General features: G+C 37.8%; 1 protein-coding gene across 1 annotated transcript; it reads right to left on the minus strand.

Annotated features, from left to right (window-relative positions):
• Window positions 1-737: 737 nt before the first annotated feature.
• On the minus strand, window positions 738-24,910 carry LOC140231325 (maspardin-like). The gene is made up of 9 exons (XM_072311479.1): window positions 24,894-24,910; window positions 18,915-19,151; window positions 16,150-16,311; window positions 15,378-15,458; window positions 14,677-14,822; window positions 13,461-13,569; window positions 12,131-12,238; window positions 10,267-10,407; window positions 738-5,742 (listed from the first exon to the last, which is right to left on the minus strand). The coding sequence occupies exons 2-9, from the start codon at window positions 18,978-18,980 to the stop codon at window positions 5,602-5,604; spliced, it is 954 nt and encodes a 317-aa protein (XP_072167580.1). The 5' UTR covers window positions 18,981-19,151; window positions 24,894-24,910; the 3' UTR covers window positions 738-5,601.
• Between the last annotated feature and the right edge of the window lie 180 nt (window positions 24,911-25,090).

A 25,090-nucleotide genomic window follows, 5' to 3' on the forward strand; every position in this document is an offset into this window, starting at 1 on the left:
AAACTGGTATAAAATTCTTCATTTAAGCACAGTGCCCTCCTCTCAATCTCAGCTCTATGTGACGTGTAAATTGAGTTGCCACATCTAAACACAGGGGCCCGAATTCACGAAGGTGGTACAAATGAAACCATGGTCTAAACCAAGGACAAAAACCATGGAGCGCCAAGTGTCACACGGAATATTTCGTTACGAAATTTGTCATTTCGTCGACAAAATGACTGATTCGTTACGAAATTATCATTTCGTGGACGAAATGTTCATTTAGTTACAAAATGTTGTCATTTCTTTACAAAATAATCATTTCATCGACGAAATTACTGATTTCGTAGCGAAATATCCCATGCGACACTTGGCATTCTATGGTTTTTGTCCATGGTTTAAACCATGGTTTCATTTGTACCACCTTCGTGAATTCGGGCCAGGGTGTTTGGTGTTTTGAGGGTGCACATAAATCCCAAGTTGGTGAGGGTAAAGTTGTGCACTCTCATTAAGCGGCCACAGAAACACATTGCATATACAGTACTGTCTACTCGAGTGCTAATCAACTCATCTCCTCAGACAAACAGAAATACAATAACTTCATAGAATGATGCACCTGGCATCCTAGATGTGGAAGAAAAGCAAAAACAAGCAATCTTGTTCAAATAATCATTCAAAGTTGACACATCACTACCATTTCAGCTCAGTCATAGACATCAATGAAAAGAAAGAAGGTAACTGGGATATGGCTGCTTAGGTAAATTTTGCTGAACTTGTTAATGGACAACTGAAAATCACCAACATGGAACAGTCATTTTATATAAATTCAACAACGCACTATTTCGGAACACATGGACAAGCAGGAGAAAGGGTGCACAATGTTTGGATATGGATACAGGCCCGTATATGTGACAAAATGTTCCATTCTCTGCTTTTTTATGTGCCTCAACAATGAAGATATATATTTTCTTAATACTAATTTGTACATGGAAATGTGTATTGAACACAGATGAAAAATATATGTATGAAGCAACTTACTTAGTACTTTCAAACAGTTTTGCATTATTCATATTTAAATTTTCTATGGTACAGCACACCTTGCTGTAGGTACCGAAACAGCAAAATATGTCCAGATATAGGCCTACAAATTTTCATTCATACTAGAGCAGAAAATCTGTACAATATCCCATGAATGAAATCCTCATATAATATTTCAAAACCTGAATATAAAGAAACTGTTTCATAAAATTGTTATAAATGGATAATATAACTACGAGTATATGTGACCCTGCACCTCAAAACAAACAAAAAGTCGCCAGACATAGATTTTTAGTAACGAGTAGATTCTGAAAGAGCAGACTCTAAGCTTTAAAATGATGTATAACTCAATTCAAATGGACCCTCCTAACCTATCTAAATATTGGAAAGAAAGGACACACTCTGGAAAGTGTGAACTGAGAAAACAGGCTCTGAAGTACAGAGTGTATTCAAGCGCTTAATCTTTACCAAGCTATACTGGCTGTGGGATGAATGGAACAAAAAAAAAAACAGGATGTTGACCACTGGAGTAACAACAATGAAGGGGTTATCAGATTAAGCTGAAATTAAGCATGCTTCATTAGCACATTCTGTACATGACTAATCCCAACTTTCAATGCAGTAGCATCATTCTTTTTAAAGTTATTGGAGTTGAAAGTGAAGTGTATTGACAGGGTTTTTTTGAGAAACGGGAAGAGGTTTCTATGAGAAATAACTAATCACACTATTCCACCAAAAAGTGTTCGAGAAAAAATGCTGAAAACACAAGTTCCTGTTTGTTTTATGATCCCAAACTTTAATATGATATAGAAAAAGACTTGCTCTTTCAGAAAATATGAAAAGCTAAAAATTGGCATGGTTGACTCATTTCACTTATTTTCAGTCCTCACACAAAATCACTGTGTGCGACTTTTTGTTCGTTTTGAGATGCACAGTCACATATGAAACTTAATAACAACCTTTCACAAGATCACTCTCAAATGCATACATAGTCATGTTGTGCCTCAAAGCATTAGATATTTAAATTTTTCTTAAAGATTTCTTTAAAAGATATTTTTAGATGCATCCACATGTACAAATTACCATCACAATGATATAAACTGCTCTGAAAGCTTCATTTAATAAGGACACTTTGATGGAATTGTACCACAAGAGCTTTCCAAGAAATCCTAAAGTGAAAAACAAAGGTAAGCATGTGATAAGCAGAACTGTGCAGGACTCTTTTGTAGGCTTTTGAAGTATCTATGAAAAATCTGTTGTAAATTTCTCCACTCACTTTCATATGGTGGTCTAATACTGAACAACTTCATGTATGTATGCTTTAAATGTTGAGACAAATCAAATCATTTCAGCATTTCCTTCACTCAACTGTTGTGATCTATCTACCTGTTCAGGGAAATCATCAACATACATTGTATTAGTCTATATATATCCGAAATACACAACATACCATTACAATATGAAACACAATGAAACAAAAATAAACCTCTTACAAATTACATATAGATCTATAATTACAAAAAAAAAATCCTGTCACTTTGTTTCAATTGCACAGTATTGATATATTATCTATTAATCTCCTCTTAAGCATATCTATACAAGTCATAGTTCCTAGAGAATAAACCAAGCTGTGTCGAGGAATGTCATTATCCACAAAATACATTGAAACCATCAAGGACTGAGTGATAATGTGAATGCATCCTGGCTCACTAATCCATAGATCAAAAATAAAACTTTTAGGAGCATTGCCAGACATGATGAATATGAAACAAATGCACCAGGAGATGCATTGAGCTAATAACACTCTGCAGCTTGTCTTTGACATGTTTTGTCTTGTAATATACTATTCCAAGATAAATGAAGACTGATGCTCACTGGTGACACAAATATGTCTTATAATCTACTTCCTTCCAAGAGTCTAGGCATATAAAGCAGATTAACTGGTACTTCCAACAAAAACAGCAAAAAAAAAAAAAAAAGGTGAAGTGGTGTAAAGATGAGAGATCCACAGATCTAGATCTCACCTTATTAGTCTTGCCTTCATGGCACTCTACCTATGGCAAACCATTTCAAAAATCTTGAGAATCAGGGATTGCTGCAGGCCCCTTGGGCATCATCCTCTTCACTTCTGGGTGTAATGAGCCCTGTCTTAGGTGCCCCCTGAGGTGCACCACCACTACTTGCACAAACTATGATCCCTCCTCCCACTGATGATTCCTGCCAAGGTTGGCCCAATAGTGTTCACAAAGAAGATGAAAAGGTGAAAAAGTTTATGCAGAAGGACTACAGATGATGCATGATGGGACGCTGGATGTTGAGCAACTGCATAAGCTTACTTCAGCTTTACATGTAGCTCGGGTAAGCTAAGAATGTGTCTCAAAGTTATCTGTGTGTTTTTCTTTTTTCTCCCAAGGCACTCTACATGTAGCTTGACATACAATTCTTCCCTACTCTTTCCTACATATATATTTCAATCATTCATTTATCCCTATATTCAAAGTGCTGCTTGTAATATAAAGATAGATATCAGCCTTTACACATTATGAGTTGATCAGCCAGAGATCTATGACACATGAACTGTATATCAGTGCATTGACTGACATTGTATTAAAGCCATCATATTCTTCAAATATGGAATTATGCATGAGTGACTGACACATTTAATAGCATAATCTGAACGTGTTCAAACAAAACAATTGTTAGAATAACGATGAGTTAGAAACATGTATGACCCTTCACCTGCATATTCTTACTGTTTGCACAAAAAACATGTGTTATGTGTAATATGTAAATACTTACTTTGCATACATAGAGTATACTTGTGTGGAGTGGCCTCTCAATGGAAGCACGAAAGATGGTCTTTGTAGATACATGAAGTGGCCACTAAAGACAGACTGGGGCTTAGAGAATGTTGCCATGTGATACCTGTAATACTCAAAACACACGTCTACCATAAAGATGCAAATGCAAAAGATCATGAGATTGCCATATCTCAAAAGCAAATGTGTGGAACAAATCAAATACAAAACCACTGGATATACATGTATTGTAATAGTTCCCTATAATCTCAGTTTGTAATCTACTACAGGGCACAATAAAAAAGTAATATTCAAGAAATGCAGATTTAGGTGGAAATCAGGTCTAGTCACATTCAGTACACATCCATTGCGCACTAGAGAAAGAGAGAATCAGAAAGAAAAAGAGAAAACTTGAAGTTATCTACGAGAGTCATCACATCATAATTGTGAATGCGGAACAATGTCAGTGAAAATCAAGGCTTATTCTATATCATGAGAAATAACCAAATACTTGATATCCACTGTTTCTATACCCAAAATATACACTTCACAAATGTATAATTACAATCATTTAATAGTTACACACACCAAAGAATTCTGTGAGGTCATGCATGACATAAAAACAAAAAGAAGTAGAGACATTATACATTATATACTTGAACCCAAAGTAATTTCCTTGTCAATTGTGAAACTTGGGCATACTAGTGCTGTACTAGCATAGGGATAGGATTACCCCCATTATGGTCCATCAATTCTAAGCTTTATGTTTATAATTTTCTGTCTCAAATCAATACTTTCATACAAATTTATTCAAGTTCTTAAATTGTCACTTTAGTACTAGTCCACAAACAGTCACACTCTGTTGAGAGAAAAAGATATGCAAATGATGAATGCTGTGGTAAACACTAAAAGTGGTTCAAATTCAGCAGTATGAAAACTGCCATACATGTAAACAAACTAGTATTTCAGTAGTTACAACATGCTCCTTGAAGTTTAACCTATTCTGAACAAAAGATAGCATTGTCACCAAAACAAGAGTGGGGGAAAATACCAACTTATGCATTGCTCAGTGGGTGGACAGAAAGAACAAAACTGCATTACTTTGACTGTCAAAATCTAGTGTTACAATTAGATATAGAATCTTTCGCTGCGGATACATGCTATACTACAAGTACATCCATGAGGCTGATGTATTCTTATTAGTCATATATTTGCAGTAAGTGCATCATTGTATTCTGTCTACTCTAGAGTTCAATTAAGTTATAAAGTGACAGATGTAAATGCAATATCAGCTTCCTTTGGGTGGGTTCAGTGCTTAGTACACACAAAATCTAACACTACCATGTCTACTAGGGGGGCTTCTACTTAGGAGTGTATACACAGGTGTACATGTAAATGTAGCAATGAATGAAATTTAAAAAAAAAAAATCCTCACTTACCTTGATTTTCACAATAAAAAGAAAAATTATGAGTTGGACTCATTACTGGCTGATTGTATAGAGAAGACAAATATACTTAGTACATATCAAGAAACTATTAACAGTAATATGGTTTCCCTCAGATCTCAGGGTACGTAGATGAAATGAACTTTGTGACATCATATGTGTAGTGCAGTCATGGCAATACTTTGGTGCTTTTCACACAGTCCATCTCTCCACATGTGACAGTTCAAAAGGCTGCCATCCACGCCATGAATGGAAAGACTCAATACTACTAACAATGTTCTTCTTCCACCAACTTTTTTCCACCAATGTTCTCAGTTATCCCCTAAAATGATGCTCTGGTGTTACGACTCTCCATTCTCTGTCTGTGACGCATCCCCGCCACCCTGAGAAGTGGATGCTTCCACTGCCAACTCCGGCTTGGGGTCCTTGATGGAGTGGTCCCGGGCGCTGTACCGCCCATCCAGGAAGCGCCTCAGGTGGATCTTGAGGACAAAATGAGAGACGTGAAAACCGATGGAGAGAGCACAGCATGATAACTTATTACTGGCCCTATACCGTATGTCAAAAAAAAAAAAAAAATACAACAGGACCCTCCACAATGATTACTCTAAAAATATAGCATCAATCCAAATACAATTTCAGGGTATGAAACTATGACTTGTTACTCACATCTTACGGAAAACTCCAACCGATTTGCTTCAGTGGACAAAGAGAAATGAGTTTTGTAGAGCATGTCAGGAATCCATTCCCTCCAAGTTATGTCCATTGTGTTCACACATTATGCAGATCTATTTACAGAGCATCAAAGTGCTTCACTTGGAAGAACCAGACCCATGACATAATTTACAACGATTCACATTTCTCTGTAACCACTTAGCCGAACTGAATGAGATTTTCTGCAAAATATAGCTATTTAAAGATGTTATATTTCATGGCCCTGAAGTAACATTTAGACTGTTTAATCATATTGGTAGTTATAAATGCAAAAATCCGATTTGTAATTTTTTTTGGGGGGACATACTGTATAGGGGACTGCTGACATGCAGCATGAGTTTAGGACGAGGCAGTTTGAGGTAATTAGTGAGTGTAATACTATGTGTCGGTGTGAATGGGGTTGGGGAGTCAGTTTGATTTGTTTTCAAAGTTTTCACTAGTCTTTATTTTTGCTTTCATTTTGTATACCAAGGTAGGTGTGTAATTAGTGTGTTGGGGAACAAATGGGTGGTCAGTGTGATTTATTTTCAAGGGATATTTACCTGGCAATCTTAGCTTTCAGTTTGCAATGGTGTGCAATTGTTGTGTGTTGTTGGAGGGGTGGGGTTGATTAGATGGTCAGTTTGATTCTGTTACATGGATTTCACTTATTTCATTTTTACTTTAACTTTGTAAAACTGTGTAATTGGTACATCTGTGGGGGAGGGATGGGGTTGGGGTTGGTCAGTTTGATTTTTCTTATTTTGGTACGTTGAATTTTAATGAAACCTCTTCAGTTCTATTTGTTTATTCTACTCATCAAAACCAACTTACACCTGGTAGGAATACTTATACAAGTATAAATAATGCTGACAGCAATGTCCGGGGTGCATACTACCATCCAGTTTGAGCTCTTGTAACACTGGTGGCCCTGGCACCCAACATCACAATCCACAGTGACATGGATTAAGTGATATCATTAATCTAGCACACCATACCCAGAGAGGCCCCATTATAAGACTGTCCCAGTAGACTTCCTGTACAGGACTTCTACATGGTCCAGTCCAAAAAGTGGCCTCTAGGGACATTTCTCCAGCATAGCATCATTTGGGCTTAGTGGAGTCATGTGATGTGCACATCAAACAGACAAAGAAGGTGACAAAATGTATCTTTAATAAGAGGTGCTGCCAGGCAAAGACTTTTTTTGTTGTTGCTATTTTATGAGACACTCTACTCATTAACACATATCACAACTTCTTTCATTTTAAAAATTCCTATCGACTCAATGAAAGGACAACAACTCTATGATCTTCTGCAGGGCTGACACTCTGTGATAATACATCAACGTTGCACACTGGCACTGGTCTGATGGTCCAGGACCAGTAAAAATTATTGTTGGACCAGGAACTTTTTCAGAAATGGACCAGTAAAAAATAGATAAACTGGGTACCTACTGGTCCGAGAGACAGGTCGGACTAGAAGAAAAAATAGGTTAGTGTGCAGCCCTGAATACATCACTCGACGCAATCAAAGTAAGAAGACACAGAGCGACATAAATCGCTGGCCATGCATGCAGCCAGTTGCAACCATCATGCGTGCGTGCATGATGATACACTGTGGCATGTCCGCATGTCTATACCTATTGTACGTGCATGCATGATTCTTTACCATTATTGACACAGTCCCATGACAGAGGGCGCCCTTCAGCTACTGAGGCTGTGTGACGTCATATGCATAAGGTCTACACCACGTTTATGGCTCGCTGCTTGTCCAGCCCCCACCTCCCTTCACTCCTACTTTTGCTATTTCACCCTTTTCCTATTCTTTATATTTCTGTTGTTCCTCATCTTGCTTGATGTTGCCTCCCTATTTATCCCTCACAGGTTGACCCCTGTAATCCTTGGGATCATCACTATCCCACCACTGTCTTTTGTCTGTTCACTCCCACTTGCTTTAATCCCCCCTCCTTACCTGTTTGGCTCCATGCATTTGACTTCTACCCCACCCCTTTTGTTTTCATTGTTCTGTGTCCCTAGCTCTGCCCAGACTGTGCTTGTGTGTAGTTCATATGTGACCCGCGACAACGGTTTCAGGCAAAAGTCGCAAGAGCAAATTCCCTCCTAGGCGGGGTACAAAGATTTTGACCATTATTTTTGTCTTCTTCTTCTTCTTGCGTATGAGATCTGCTGCTATGCTACGTCTTGAAGGTGCCGCAGCCATTCCACAGTTGCTGGGCATGGGTTGGTCAGGTTAGTGTGGGATCCTCGAGGTGGTCCGAGCTTGGTACATTCCAGCAGGATGTGGTCCGCTGTCTGCTCAGGTGCACCACACAGACAAGCTGCTGAGGAACTAAGGCCCCAGCGATTATTTTTGTCGATTTAGGTTTTTTGCAGAAATCAAATCCTTGATATGTTTTCTACATCTACACTAAATTTCATAGCATAAGACTAAGATTTTCCTATCGAAAATGGAATTTTAAGCACCTTATGTTGGATTGCACTCGTCAGTTTCGAGCTTCTTTCGAACGCCGCGCCAATATCCCAAGTGTTGCTACGGCACAGGGTCTCGCATGCGATTGGCTGGTGCGTCGCATAATTTACATAATTCGGCTTTCGGAGACACCATGCAGTTGCAGCGTTTGGGGAATGCTTTGTCCACGCGTGCACGATTACATGCTCCATTGTTCTTGCTATAGTAATTTATATACGCTCGCTCTGTAGTGCGTGCTCTTCGTTTGGTTTTCTATCCAAACTATTCTACCGCAATGTTCGACAACGTGAAACAAAAGTCATGTAGCATGACATAATCTTGTAAAAAGAAAACTAGATATTCTCAAATTTGTCTACTTGTACATGTAAAACTTATGACAGCAGACTGACTCAATGGAAGGTAGCTGAGAGGAAAGGAGCGGTCACATGTGACTAATTATATTCAAATACTACTCAAATACTACACGTCAAGATCGCACCAAACTAACGAGCCGTGTTTGTTTGTTTGTTTTAATTTCATTAACACCACCGAACAAAGCAACATATGCATGTCTTGTAAAAGCAAAACAAACAGGAAGCGTGACCCTTGCCAGCACTAGCAATTTTCTGCCTTCAAAAGGGTCGCCAATGATAAAGACAAATCAACCGCAATGAAAACGCGATTTGTAAATGTATGTTGATTCTCCACCGCTCCTGTTACATGCACACGGCCATGGCGTGTGGATACCATTGCGTAATGCGTGCACCATACACATATACATGTACACCATACATGCAATATCGTATTCGCCATCTTGAAAGACGTACTGTAAACAAACCCGAGCGAAACGCATTGTTTTTCGGCTCCATACGCTGAGCTTTGAGGAAGGTGCCCGGGAAATTTGACTCTCTCAGTGAGCCAATCAGAAGGCGATGTGGTTGCTAGAGGCGGAGCTTAACGTCGATTGGCACCATCGTACGGATGGGTGATTCTCCCCACGCATCGCCGCTCGGACATTGTCTTTGAGAAAGTGGTGAATCTTCAAAGCCTGTTTTCTCGCAATTTTGTCAGGCTAACAACTTAAAAAGTGCATTTTATTTCTCTTTCTATGCCCACATATGGTGCCGAAGAATACAAGTGTTTTATATCAATGCAAAGCTTAGGAAATGGGCAATGTGATTCAGTGAAAAAATGAATTTTCAAAATTCCCGACTTTTGCCTGAAACCGTTGTCGCCGGTCACATATGGTGTATGTGATTGCTTTCCCTACATGTTTGTCATTTGCCTCTGACGAAAATTCTGTTAGTTCAAGGTTAAAAAACCTCAGGTTCCTTTTGTCTCCATTTTTATAAATCAAACTTTCATCTATCTGTTTGCCTAACCTACAGCATAAAGATTTGATAACAGCATTGTTACATTGCAAAATTAGTGAATAATCATATGAATTTGATAATACTTGATTACTTGTTGTCAGTCACTTTTTCAGGAAATTCCATAATCCTTCCACAGCAAATTGAAAGAGATCATTCCCCCCCCCCCAAAAAAAAAAAAAAAAAATATGAATGATAATTAATCGAAGCGCTAGTAACATGCACATTAAGTGTGTGAATGAATGCACAGGCACCACATTGTATAAGGTTGTTAATCAGCATTTCCCACCCACTACACTGACGTATTCTTTCATATGATTATGGAATAAGACCAAAGTCATGTGTTCAGACATGTTTGGTCATGTTCTATCATGATCTTGCTCTATCATTGTTGTTTTTTTCTTGTTCTCTCTTTGCTATTGCCAAGTCCTGCATCAGTGGGACTGACCATCTGTAAAAGGGGGCTTCACCTACCTCAAGGTGGAGATTGACTTCATCACTGGCACACAGGTAAGGGAAATTCCCTCCGTTCTTCATGTGGGCCCTCCTTCCCTCGGGGTAGCACTTATACATGTCATCTCTCACTTCTTGGGATAAGGCACATTCGTCATACACCTGGGGGAAGAATCAACCTTTCTTCAGAACAGCATAACATACTGAGCCGTATTGCAAAAATGAAAAAAAGAAAACAACATGGATTCATCCTGGACAATTGCTGCATGTTGTAATATTAGAAATCATGGAAAATGTATATGTTGACATCTTAACAAATATCTTTCTAAAGTTTGTTTATTTTTTTTCCATGATGTAATAAATCACATGAAAGTGAAGTCTGAATATGAGGATATAACTCTAGCTACGATTAACACTTGATAACCATATACATTGTTTGCTTTTTTGTTTTCTTTTTTCTTTTTGCTCTCTTTAAAAACACTTCTCAAAGACTAGTGAATGGGTTGTCCATAAGAGATCCGAAATTCCTCTCACTTCTTGTTCCAGGTCATTTAATTTCTGTTATAATTCCTTCTCATCCCTCCAACACATTTTCATATCAAAATACTGCTTGCATAGTACAGCCATCACTAAACTTTTCATGCACTAACAGGTTTTCAAAACTATTTTTTTTTTCTCCTTTGATCCTCTCATTTGGCAATACATTCAACCCCCCCCCCCAAATGTTGTGTTCTCAAAATTCCTATTACAGTATTTTCTAAGGGCTGAGAGAGGAAAGGCATTAATGCTGTTTAGACTCAACATTAATTGCATCTTCTATGGGATGAGGGTATCACAGAAAGTTTTCAGAAGGAAAGTAAAGTTTGGAGGAACAGGCCACAACAGATTAGGCCAGACTGAACGCTTGAATAAAAATACACACAGACACGAACACACACACACGTGCACACAAATAAGTCTGCACCATGAACTCTCTGCCAGTCTCAGAATTATTCTGTTTAAGTACACTGTGCAATAAATGCAAAAATTTCTCCCTCTGAAAGGCAATGGCTTCAAAAAAAAAAAAAAAAAGGGAAAAAAAAAAGAAATAGTAACACAATCTCTTTCATTCCAGTCACCTGAAAACCTTTTCTGTATTAAATCCCTATTGTACTATCCATAAACCACTGAATACATGTGCAACCATGCATACAAAGGGGCATTGATGCCATTCCACTCTGGCTTAACACTGCCTGCCTTCATATCCAGCTCACTGGGCTACTCAAGAAATTCTACTTTCCATTCAATGTGACATGGCAAAGATACATATGTAAATACAGATCTGGGCCCTGTTTTATGAAGAGTTAAAATTGATTATATAGTTGATTTCAACTGTAAGTCTACGGCAGCCTGTGTGGTACGGAAATTTAAAATCGATTTTATCTTTTGATAAAACGGGGCCCTGGAGTCAAAAAGAGGAAAGAGAAAGTTATACTGGACATTCTCTTTGATACACAAATTCTCACATGATCATTTTGTCTACATAATTCAGCTTTCTTACAACAAAAGGCTCAGATTTTGCATTATCAAAATGCACTAGGACATACTGTACACACCATATATTTAGCAAAAGTCTTTGTGTGTGTGTGTGTGTGTGTGTGTGTGTGTGTGTGTGTGTGAGTCAAGACTTCTCCACAATTTCACAAGTGGTTAAATTTGGGATAGTGGAGTACAGTATTGATTAACAAATGTACATGCATGTAGCATTTATATCAGGATCATTGTTTTTTATGCTGTCAAATTTGTGAATAGCACCTGACTGGTGAAATTCGTGAAAGCAAAAACCCTGCAAAGTACATGGCATGTACGTACAGTAGATTTCACCCCTAAAGGATGCTGAACTCACATCTATAATTGTGACATCAAGTCCTCTCAGCTTCTGTGGCTCAACGTAGGAGCTGACACAGTTGAGGGTGAGGCGGCTTGCTAGCTCCTGTTGCTTCATACCGTCAAGCTGGGATTTTGACAAAAAACAAAAAACAAAAAACCAAAAAAAAGTTACAAGAATATCTAACACTACATATGTACATTATTATGTACACATTTATAACTTCTAACAAGAAACATTTGAAAACTTGCTTCTTTGCATTGCAGTAACTTATTGGTCTAATAATTCATAATTCTGTGATACCAAGTACTTAATAGAATCAATTTAAGCAAGAGATTGAAAGATCTTGTAATAAGTAGAAGTATCACTATACAGCTTACATACTCAAACTATTAGTGTCACTATTATCATCATCATCATCATGGTAGTATTACTATCATTTAATACCATTATCACCATATCATTATAATGACCACAATCTGCAATATCATCATCTGGGGCATTACCATGACAGACACTAACATTTGCTGTCAATGACATGCGTAGCCTTTGCTGCACTCCATCAAAAATATTAGCACATCCACTAGATTAATGCTTTCCTCATTTATAAGCAAAGGTGACCTGAAAGTGGTTAATTTGGACTCATTGTATCCTATTAATTCTAGTATTTGCATATGAATCAACTTGGCAAGTTCTATAAAAAGGACACATTAACAGGGTCAGAAATTTCCCATCTCTCTACTATCAGCGTTTCTATTCCTTCTCGTTCAACAACCACAAGGTTCAACAACCACAAGATGTGATGTGGCACACAGCGCTGTTCCTGTTTAGCGTAAATTCTCATGAAAAACATTACAAAAATAGTTTACAAATGAAATTGTTAAGATCGGAACTGCAGATCAACATTTTAACAAACATGTCAGAAAAAAGAAACCACTGGGAATTGAACCTATCATCTATTGCTTTCTGGACAGCAATACTACCACCAGGCTATCCCTCGTTGCCACCAGTGACACCTTAATCTTGAAACAACTACCCATGCAAGCCTCGAAAATCTTCATCCCTCTGCTTAAAAATCTTTTGCTTTCAAAAATAATGTTACCTGTTTGTAAGAATTTATTCTTAATTCATTTTCCTGCTGAATCACTGTTCTACCATTGTTAGTGACATATCATGCAGTGATGAACTCATATTACTCAGTGAGAAATTTGCTGTCAATATTTCCTTCTTTTTGTACCCCAAAAATCTTCTGGTAGCATGAAATACCACGAGCCTCAGAAGAGTGCAACAGATAATAGTGCTGAAGCTTGCTAAAGTACACAACACTAATGGGTAAGCTACATTGTACCTTTTCCACCATGAAGTCAATAGAGTCTGCAATCTGGGGTTCCAACAGGGACCTATTGAAGCTGGAAAGAACCATCCTTTTCAGCATGAAACCAGGAATCAACCAGAACCTACAATCAAAGACACGAGATGGAGGCAATGTTTAGGCAATGTTTAGAATGCTAGCCCCTCACAAATAGCATATTATGCTCATGACAATTTCATTAAACTGATTCAAATGTAGATACATGTATGACAAAAAAAAAAAAAAAAGAAGACATTTTATTTTTTATAGAAACATGAATAAAAGAAAATTTTGTTTCTTCATGCACAAGTCTATACCACATTAAAACAAACAGTTATGATGAATGGGCTGTACGAAAAGTTCATGTATAATAGCTAAAATACTACAAGATATCATGTACTCGTATATAGACTTCTAATAGATTCAAGATACACAAAATGTCTGCTTTCTTTCACATGCCTGTGCGCACACACACACACAATCACGATTTCCACCACCACGAATACATACAGGTACTTGTAATCAGGAAGATAGTTTGTCTATATCTGTGTCTGTGCAGGTAGATATGTGCTTCTTCAAAGTTCCATACTGATCATAAATTACCAGCGTATGTAAATTGTCCACATTAGGCAAATGGAATCAATTCCTGCCAGCATGTCACACAGGTTTAGCACCAACATGGATCAGGATATGTTATTCCTATTTCCCATATTTCCATGTTTTTGTTTGCTATTTATTTACCATGTTAAATTAAAAGAAAATAGGCATGTTTGTTTCATTTCCTTGGTTTAGCACACACCTTGTACAAAATACAATTATAACTATTGTTATTGATACAGCTATACATGGCATGTAGGTACCCATTTTGTGCAGACATCATGTTGTATCCATTACTATTGTACTGCAGTGTATAAAGTTTCTCATATTCTTGCTGCATTGTTCAGATGGAAAATAAATAGATGCAAATGCAAGATAATCAAGAACTGTCAACAGTACGCGCACAGAAATCACAGTACAGTGAACTCCTGTTATACCGATTCCCGATAGCTAAACTCTGGTTACAACGAAGTAAAAATTTTGGCCCCAACATTATTTGCTAAATGTTTTTTTTTTTATTGTTTATTTATTCAGTTATAACAAACTTTCGATATAACAAAAGAAAACTGCAGTTCACTGAATAGACAGGTGGTGATAAATTCTAAAGTATTCTTACGATGATGCAGCGGCACTCTGCTGGAAGATTTCGGTGTCTGTGAATGAGTTGCAAAGGATGAGCGAGGCTACCCTCGGACTCCTGAAGGTGTACTCTGAGAACTTCTGGCCAAGGTAGCCGCCAAGCGAGGAACCAAAAATGTGGATCTGTTTTGCATAACAGATGAATGATGTCAGAATCATTGAAGTGTTCACATGCAAACAGGGTTCATGTGTATTTTCCTGGTAGCAGGTGATATTGCATGAGCAACATCTAATAAACATACATGTATAGGCCCGAATTCACAATGGTGGTACAATTGAAACCATGGTTTAAACCATGGACAATTTGTATGGAGCGCCAAGTGTCGCATGGCCTATTTCGTTACGAAATCAGTCATTTTGTTGACGAAATGACCATAACGAAATTTTCATTTCGTTACAAAATGATCAAATGACCACTGAAGCAAATCGAATGGGTTTTCAATGAGATGTGGCAAATGAGTCTTAGTTTATCACCCTGAAATTGTATTTGGATTGGTCCACTATTTTTAAAGTTATCATTGTGGAGGGTCTCATTTTGTTGTTGTTGTTTATTGTGGGGGAGACATACATGTATGGTATGTGCACCATAATGTTCACATACGATTTGGCCTTTTTGGCATTAAGGTATAGTATCACATGCGCAATCAACAAGGTGGACAGACATTTGATCCCACAAACCTTGTCAAGATGCAAGTGGTCCAATAATTTCCTAAAACTCTCACAGAACTCCTGGATAGTCCAGTGAACTGGGTACTCCAGCTGTAAACACAAGCAAACAAACATCAGGGTTCGAAATTGGCGATGGTCCGCCGGCCATTGGCCACCCAAAATCACGTCGGACTAGCTAAAAATCATAACATTCTGAAGTTACTAGTCCATCTGGCTAGCCAAAATATTGCTTCAGTGTTAAAATTGATTCTAAGTAGTCCGCCTGGCTAGTTAAAAAAAAAGTTAAGTGCGACCCCTGAACATTTACAAGAAATTAGCCATTCTTTCCCGCCTCCACAACACACACACACACAAAATGAAGGAAGAAATGATCAGGCAAATGAAAATGAATATTGAACAATAGTATTAATGAATACATCAATTTATCACAAATTACAAATAAAAATAAAAAAATCTGGTACCATACGAAACAGTTGGATGAGAGATCTGCAAAAGCATGGTCCGCCACACATTTGTAGGAATTTCATCAATTGAGTCTTCTTCTATGATATGCATAATGAACAGATGCATAACACAATGCAAGTTATGATTGATACAAAAAAAGAAGAAATGGTATGATATGATTACATTAGATATTATATACACACAAAACTATCACGGTAATAATATTGACAGTGTTGCTATAAGAATTTTAAGTGCTTTAGGGAGGTACAATGTATTTCATAAAAGAACTGTCTTACATTTGTAAGTGTGGATTATGTTGCAAACTAAATTCACTTACTCCAATGACTCTGTATCCCTTGGCTGATAAGCCCAGGATTTGCTTGAAATATACATCTCCTGTCCCACTGACCGGAGGCAAACAGATGAGTGGACATCGGACATTCTTTGGACCGGCATCATACATTGTCCAGTATTTGTTAGAGTCATCATCAACAACAACCTATAGTGCAATGTAGAGATATCACATACTTTGTCACGTACATAGAGTGTAGCTCAATTACACCTACAGTATGCCTGAGTATTGTTGGGCAGGCATGCATGTTATCACTAAACCACTTTGTCACATGATGGAAGGATAACTTAAACACAGCTACGCAGAATAAGAGAGCATGTCGATTCAAATTTTGGCATGATGCCAAGTGTTAAAACCTTTGGCACTATGATGCATTGTTTTGTGGAAAGAAAATAAAAACAAAAACAAAACAAATACTGAGTATGTAGGCCTAAAAGAATATTAGAATATTGATTACACATACACATGTTTTGCTTGTTTGCATACTGCAACTTGGGGGAAAACATAATAAATCCAAAATATTCAGTTAATTGGCTACCTGACAGGATTTAATCCATGTCACTGACACAAGGTCCCTATAGTTACGTTCAGACGGGAGCCCTTAATCTCGAAGTAAGGAAACTTCGAGGTTAGAGCTTGTACATTGTAGTTAGGGACCGTGAAGACGCACTCGTAGTTAGCAAACCTCAAGGTTTGCTCGATGTTTCGAGCCACGAGAAATTTTATGGTTAGCGCTCTAGCCACGAGCCGTGGGGGGGTCCCCACTCGTAGTTAAGCACTGTGTGGACACAAAACACAACGAATTCGAAGTTAAGAGTGACCTCGCCGTAAACTACAGCCCCCACAATTTCCATCTGCTTCCGGGTCAACCTCCCAAACGTACACCACAAATACACTACACGTGAAAAACCTATGACGCACGACACAACATCATCTTTTCTTCCCATGCGCTTGATCTCTGAAACTGAACACGTCAAACTCGCTACTGTACGCTAAAAAAAAAAAAAATTAGACGAATATCTTCATAAAGGCATAAAGTCATCAGTGCAGTGCTATCTCTGCATACCATGACAGAGAAAAAGAGTACCTGTAAGCGAGTCCGACAGGGTTCGACTAAAGAATAAATAGACGCCTTGTTAGCAGTGTGGGCTGAAACTTCCAGTTTTGTGGTTTTAACATCGAGTGGGATCCACTCGTAGTTACAGGGGGCAGAAGCTTAACCTCGAGGTTTCGTAACCTCGAGGTTAAGATTCGTCGTGTGGACACATGTCGTAGTTAGGGGGCAAGAGCTAAACCTCGAGGTTTCCTAACCTCGAGGTTAGGGCCTGCCGTCTGAACGTAACTTATATCGCTGTGCTCAATTCAAAATGGGCACAGGCCCAAGCAGGGAATTTGGCAAATCCTTTGTTTGATTCACAAACATTGAAATAAAGCTAGGCTCGCTGAGTATTATTACAAAGATGCCACAATGCAGACACAGTATTTAATGCTGGTGTTACAGGTTGTAGCATTGGTACACTACATGTAAGTCTACACCTAGTACACATCACAGTAGGCCTATGTTTTGCAGGGCTAAAGAATGAAGTTTTGTAGTGCTTTGATATCTTGTACATTGTTGTTCTTTTCACTGTGACAACCCTGTCACATCAGGCATATGATATAATATATATGTGACCTTGCATCACAAAACTAACAAAAAGTCGTCAGATCCCCTGTAGATTTCAAGGTACAATGTACATGTACGGGAAGATTCTGAAAGAGCAGATCGAAAGCTCTAAAATGATGTATAACTACATAATACACATGAACTTTCTGTAGGTCTATCTAATGGAAAGAAAGTGCACACTCTGGAAAAGTGTGAACTGAGAAAAGAGGCTTTGAAGTTCAGAGTTCAGGGTCTATTCAAGTTTTTAATCCTTACCAAAAACAAGCTGTGCTCTGCGCAATGAATGGGACAAAAAGCATGATGTAAAACTTCATAGAAACCACAATGAAGGGATTATGCGATTACACTGAAGTTTTGCACAATCTATTCCTACATTCTATTCATTACTGTCACTAACTTTCAAAGCAGTAGCATCATCCTTTCAAAAGTTGCAAAGAGTTGGAACTGACTGAAGAGTGTGTAGAGGGCTTTTAACCTGTTAAGGATGGACTGATTTTGCTACAACACGCATTTCCCTTAGACACTTGCCCGAGTATACTCGGGACTTGTCCTCAATGGGTTAAAAAATGAAAAAAAAAAAAAAACTATTAAAACATACGTAATCACACTACTCTACAATAAAGACTTGTAGAAAAAACTGCACAAATCATTGTTTTCTCAGTCATTTTATAATCCCAATTTTGAGAATTATGTAGAAGCAGAACTGCTTTTTTAGAAAACTTAAAAAATCTACAGATTGACTATGATGAACCATATCAAGTATTTTGAGTCCTCATGTAAAAACGGTGCATGCGACTCTTGGTTTTGTGCCATACAGTCACATAGCAAAACAAAGTTGAGTTACATGAATATGTTGATCAATTCGGGAATTCTCATTGACCATTAGCAGTTTTAATTGTTGATGTTCGTTATGTAGCTCTTGACATGTGGGAGTTGAAAGAAGGGGAGAGGTCAGTCAGTCACCTGAACAATCAGAACCTATATAAACCCTGTGGTCAGTACAATGTATCACACTCTGAAATAAACATTTCACTTTAATTTACAGGTTTAGACAGGATAAATCATCATACAGCTGGTAGCTTACCCTCTTTTGAGGCACAGAGCTTCTGAAACTCAGATACTCCGCTGACTGAGAAATAGCAGATGGCATCTTGGGAGTCGGTCAAAAGGGAAACACTGACAGGTCCAAAGAGAAACACTGACAAGAGATTTCTTTGCAGAACGGCACGAGCTCTCCAAAAGTTTCGACGCTTCAAGACACTCCATCCGACACTGGGGCTAGTACTGAAGACATCTTTTCACAGAGGAGGAGCCTCTGTCTCTGATGGAAGAGAGCAATAAACAGAGATGGCAAACAAAATTAATTTTAGTCGTTATTATTATCATTATCATTATTATTATCACTGTTGTTGTTGTTATTATCATTATTATTATTTTTTTATCAATGTTATTATCATTATTACTACTACTACTAATACTACTACTACTATCATCATCATCATCATCATCATCATCATTATTAATGTCATCAATGTTATTTTCATTTAGTCTTAGACAGGGAAGCCACTTCACTGATCAAAGCACTCATCTCCCTGTGGGCCCTGTTCATATCAGAGAGAGAAATACAAATACAATTTTTACAAATACAACAAAATAAAAATATAAGAATTTAGGAAGTGCTAATGAATATTACTTCAAAACATGCCTTCTAAAGATAACCTCTACAAAAACTTGATTACTATATGAATTAACGTATGCACAAAGAGTAATGTGTTGAAGACCACTCTAGAAAATAGAAATGCCTTTCTTCCACTCTCAGTACTAACTTTGGGTATGTATACAATCCATTATTTTGGAGTCAAAAGGGGCCTGAGCTTTCGATCCTAGCAGAATCTTCATCAGAGGCAAAATGACAAACAGGCAGGGAAAGCAAACACAGGAGTTCACACAAAAAGAACAGTCACAGACAGGCTGGGTACAGAGAACAAAGGAAACAAAGGAGAGGGTGGGAGGTCATGGGCAAGGAGCCCAACAGGTAAAGGGAGGGGGATTAGAGCAGGAGGGTGGACAGACAAAAGGCAGAGGAGGGTCAGTGATGATCCTGAGGACCATTATTTTGTGAATTTCTTACTTGGTATTCATGTGTTAATCTGCACTCAGTCTGATGAATCTTTAAGCTACAGATCACAAAGTCCCATTTGCAAAACACAACTATGTCACAACTGAATAGATAAAAAAGAAATTTAAATAGATACAAATATCCCTACAAACATGCTTTTTATGTCTAGTACGTGTTTACTTTGCAAGCAAACTGAACAAAATGATCAACACAGGCAGGCATAGTAGAAAAATGAGGAATAGGTAAATGAAATCTTCAAGCCAATATGCAGTATTCTGAATACTTTCTATATTATGTTTTCAAAAATCAAAATTAATGCTGCTAGTAAGCCCACCATCAAAAGTATAGAAGACCATCATAGGGTCTTGCTGGCTCAGATCAACTGCAATATCATAGTTTTTACAGCAAATGAGAATGCAAAAAGAAGACCAAAAAACAAACAAACAAACATATTTTGAATGCTTGATAATTGTTATGACACAGATGACTATGCCCCTTGAATAATAACATCCTACTTATAGTGCAAGCATGAAACTACAGTTGCAGCACCAGACACGTTTACAGGAAGTTGTGGGGAATCCTGCTAACAGGATTTAAAGCACAATATGGTTCTTTGGCAGAATTGATGTGAAGTACAGGTGTATATTGCTGTCTACTTTACAACAAACATTTATCCTCTCTCTTTATCGACGTTGTATTATACACTTTTTACAGGGTGTTTACTTTTTAGTTTGTTTCTTTGTTTTTTGTTTGTTTGTTTGTTTGTCTTTTGTCTGGCTTAGTAGGTTTACATGTACTGTCCGATTTAAAGGTTGTGTGTCCAAAGTGTAGACCAGCTTCACGTGTTGTTGTACACTGTATGATTTTAAACATATTTTGAGTATCTTTTGTCATAACAGAAAGCTGATCTATACAGCGTGATATCATGCAGTATGACTCTAAGCTGCCCATCTGCTTGTCCTAATTTCAAAGTCCATTGTGAGGAAGTGACATTGACAATAGCCGGTGATGGTTGCATTTTTTTTTTTTTACCATATCGCAGGCTGCTTGTTAGACAGGAAGATGCTGTTACATGTATTTAAGCGTTAATGGTCACATGCCATCTCTTGATTAACCCACTACTTGCTGCTGAGTAGCCACTGAAGGTTTGCATGGATGGTCTTAAATGTAGTGACAATTATGAAACTGTCAGTGTAAATGTACGATGTCCAGTATAGTCACCATGGGTTTATCGATGTTTCAGATTTGTGGAGTTTGAGTTACATACATTAACTGCCCAATCCTCCAATCAGAATGCCACTGGTTCAACTTGCTCTTTTTCCATAGATATACAAAGTAAAGTTCAACAATATTGACATTGAGTATACCAGTACAGTGTAGCTGTGTGAATTTCTGAGTGTAACATGCATTCCATCCTTTGTTTTTACAATTTATACAATGTATTCTGGGTGACCCCTCGGGCAAGCTTTTGTGTAGTAAGGAATATGTTCTATTGACTTGGTAAAAGGTAACCAAATTTGTAATTTGTTGTAATATGTACATGGTATACTGTATATGCTATTCACAGAGAAGCTTAAATACTACATGTACAGTAGGTTGTAAAGGGCACTTTCCTCTATTTCAATAATCATGTCTTGCATTGTGCTATAAATACTATTGAACATTTACATACATCATAAGTTGAACACCACAAGCCTAGGTGCATTACAAAAGTACAGCTGTACATCAGGTTTGATCGGGATAAGCACTGCATTTGAAGACTGGAAAAGCTAACCAGTGGCGGATCCAGAGGGGGGCGCAACCGGCGCACGCCCCCCCCCCCCCTTTATTTTTCGTAAAAAACAAAAGAAATAAAAAGAAAAAAGATGAAATGAAACCCGGAAGTGGCACCAGAAATATTAGTCACGCCCCCCCCCCCCCCCCTTTACAGAATTCCTGGATCCGCCCCTGCTAACTGTAAATTGGAAGGGAAAGAATAATTCAGGAGCCAGCATCACCTCCATGCATTGTGTGTCCATGTGTCTTTGAATTGTATCACCAAGTGAATCCAAAATGAAAAGAGCTACAGATTAAAAAAAAAAAAAAAAAAAAAAAAAAAATGTTTATATCTCCTCCACATGACAAGTACATTCAGGGGCAAAAATGCAAGTCAAGCGTGATTGGAATTTTTGCAGTAAGTGCATGTGTACTTGACTGTCAAAGTAAAATACAACATGTACCTACATTTCGAAGATGTACTCATAATTATCCTTAATTTGCCTGTTTACTTGTGCAGTTCTTACTGCATTTCATGGAGGCAAAAATAAGTACCAGTAGTACAGGGGGTTTCCAAACAAGTCTATTTCAGGCCATAGTGTGCTTAAAGGAATGGTATAGTATTGGTATTTATAACGTTTAGGTGAGAATTCAGCTTTTAACTTTTTTGCAATATTAGAAACCACTAAATAAAATGCTACAATTTAACATACAATTTTAAGAGGAATTCAAGGTTTACTGTATACGCTAAATATTTTGCGAGGTTTTCATTTTTGTGAATTTCGTGAGTCAGGTGCTATTTGTGAAATCAAAGACATGCGGAAATATTGACTCTGATCCCTATAGATGTTAATGTGACGTACGCGCATACATTTCTCCATTCAGTGCAAGGACTCCACCATCGTGAATTTAACCACTCGCGAAATTGTTGGGAATTTCCAATTCGCGAAAATTTAGACTCGCGAAATATATGGCGTATACAGTATTTAAAAATCAGTTTTTAAATGGCCGAGATATAATCCAAAAAACAAAGTACAAAAAAGCGATCCTAATAAAAGGTGGGTCCCACCTTTAATTAGTATCACCTGCTTTGGATATCTCAGCCATTTTGAAACCAATTCCATCAACTAAACACTGAATTTCTCTTGGACCTACATGTGACATATGCTCTTTCTTATTTCTTTAAGATGTTTCTCATTATCACTACCAGCAACCATTACAACTTCACTGCACATGTCTAAATGTGCATGAAGTACCGGTATAACACAGTCAGTACAACTGTAGTTTAGTACCCAGCAGTAGTAGACTTTAGCAGTACTGAGCAGTAAGTGGAAATAATGATCATAACGTCATATCATGATAATAATGATACCAATAATAATTTTTGTAATTGAATATATGCAGTATTTTAGCACACACATCTGCCCCCCCCCCCCTAAAAAAAAAAAAAAAAAAAAAAAAAAAAAAAAAAAAAAAAAAAAACACTCCTTGCACACAGCAATACAGTTAAAAAATATAGTACCGGTATACAAACCACAGTGTACAATTGTACATTGTAAGCACAGTGTAATATGAAAATGTCTTCATATGTATGGTGAGGTAGCACATAATTATTTCTTTTAATAATAAAGTGCATACAGGAAATAAACAAGGTTTTACATCATCACAGGGTTTGTAATGAAATTACATGATTTATATGCATTATGACCTTTTGCTCAACTGTCTAACAATCAATTTGAAGTTAAATACAGTACTTGTAGCTGTCACATATAATTCTATGTCCAAATAGTACAAACCGAAGATCCATCCCTTAGCATTAACTTAAATCATAATTCGTACAAAAGACAAGGGATCCCATGTCTGAGATAGCAATTTTCAGTTGTCAAGAGTTGATTTTTTCCTAGCAGGTAGTGTATGAACTGTGTGCCATATAAAGTCATGAAGGACTTCTTGCTTAGCTTTCAGTTTCACTTTTGAACTTTCATTTTTAAGTTCTAAATTCATGTACACATGTATACAGTATTAAACAAGAATGTGACTTTAGTATGAAAAATTCTCATACTGAAATTAAACGAGTACTACGTTGTATTTTGACTTAAGTCTTTTAAGAGTCACCAAGACATATGACGTGCACACACACAGACACACACAAATGATATTAATGATATCCTAGTCAATCCATGAGTATCATTGGACAAAATGCACAATGACTGGCAAATATTACATGACATAGAACTGGCTGGAAGGACTTGTAATTACAATCTTCACTCACGCACTCGGTCCTAAAATTGTGAAAAACTTTAACTACAGAGCATGCTTTATGAATTTATTGATGGCGACAAAAATACTGAAATCTGTAATAGACAGAATCTATCCAGGTCTACATACCTTGGATAACATACCTTGGATGTGGGCATAAAGTTACACTTAACTAATTTGCCCCTCGGTGTCGTCACAAGGTCTAGTGTAGATCTAATCGTGAAATTGTCTGCTAGTCTGGTAGTAGTACTAGTCATTGCTAGTAGATCTATCTTTGTGCCACCTCTACCTGCACTGTAAAAAATTGTGTGAACAACAAGTGTAGAACTTTCTACAGTGTAGATACTATTACTACAGTCTACACTTCACGACTTAACTTTACACTGTGGCTCTGCTGTAGTATGTGGTGGAGGTGAAAAGATAATTTATCACTGCCACATGCATATAAAATACATGTATAATGCCACGCATGTGCTACAGAAACAGAAAAACAGTCTACTCTAGAACGTAGAACTGCTTGCTGCATGCACTGATGGCAGTGCAACACAGCTACAGTCACGTCACCCAGTGATGGAGTATAGAGTGGTGAAATCAAAAGCGGTAAAGCCAACAATGGTAAATTTAATCATTGCAATTTATTATTTGATCCGCATCATCATCATCACCATCATCATCACCATCATCTGCATCCATACTCATCATTTTTCACAAACATCAGTACATGTAGGTGGGACCACGTACCTTCATTACCTTTCTCGCAAGTGCGGGAGTATACGACTATGTCTATGAAGTTTCGTACAATGTCGAACGTTCAAGCGTTAGCTACGTGTAAATCACTAATCTAGCATCGAACTTGTCGTCTTACGAGTAGCAAATCTTTTCATAATAAACATCACATTTAATCTCGTTCAAATGTGTTCATATACATACTATTACGTCTGTTCCGGGGCCTTGTTTGGAATGGGGTGGACGATCGACTCGCTCGTCGGGTACGCACGGTCGACGTCGCCGTGGCGGGCGGGCGGGCGGCGGGCGACTACGACTCGCAGGCCAAAGCTAGCAGATTGCAGCGCGCATCCCCAGCGCTTGCTCGCTCTCCATCGGTCAGTACGGTGCGTGGGACATGC

The sequence above is a fragment of the Diadema setosum genome, chromosome 7, assembly GCF_964275005.1.
Source record: "Diadema setosum chromosome 7, eeDiaSeto1, whole genome shotgun sequence".
NCBI lineage: Eukaryota > Metazoa > Echinodermata > Echinoidea > Diadematoida > Diadematidae > Diadema > Diadema setosum.

Bases quoted from the DNA above. Each gene is read 5' to 3' on its own strand.
- LOC140231325 (XM_072311479.1), bottom strand. From the start codon at position 18,980: ATGCCATCTGCTATTTCTCAGTCAGCGGAGTATCTGAGTTTCAGAAGC. The intron at 14,823-15,377 runs GTTTGTGGGATC...TATGCAAAACAG, and splicing joins ACCACTTGCATCTTGACAAG to ATCCACATTTTTGGTTCCTC. The intron at 12,239-13,460 runs GTACAATGTAGC...TCAAAATCCCAG, and splicing joins TTGACTTCATGGTGGAAAAG to CTTGACGGTATGAAGCAACA.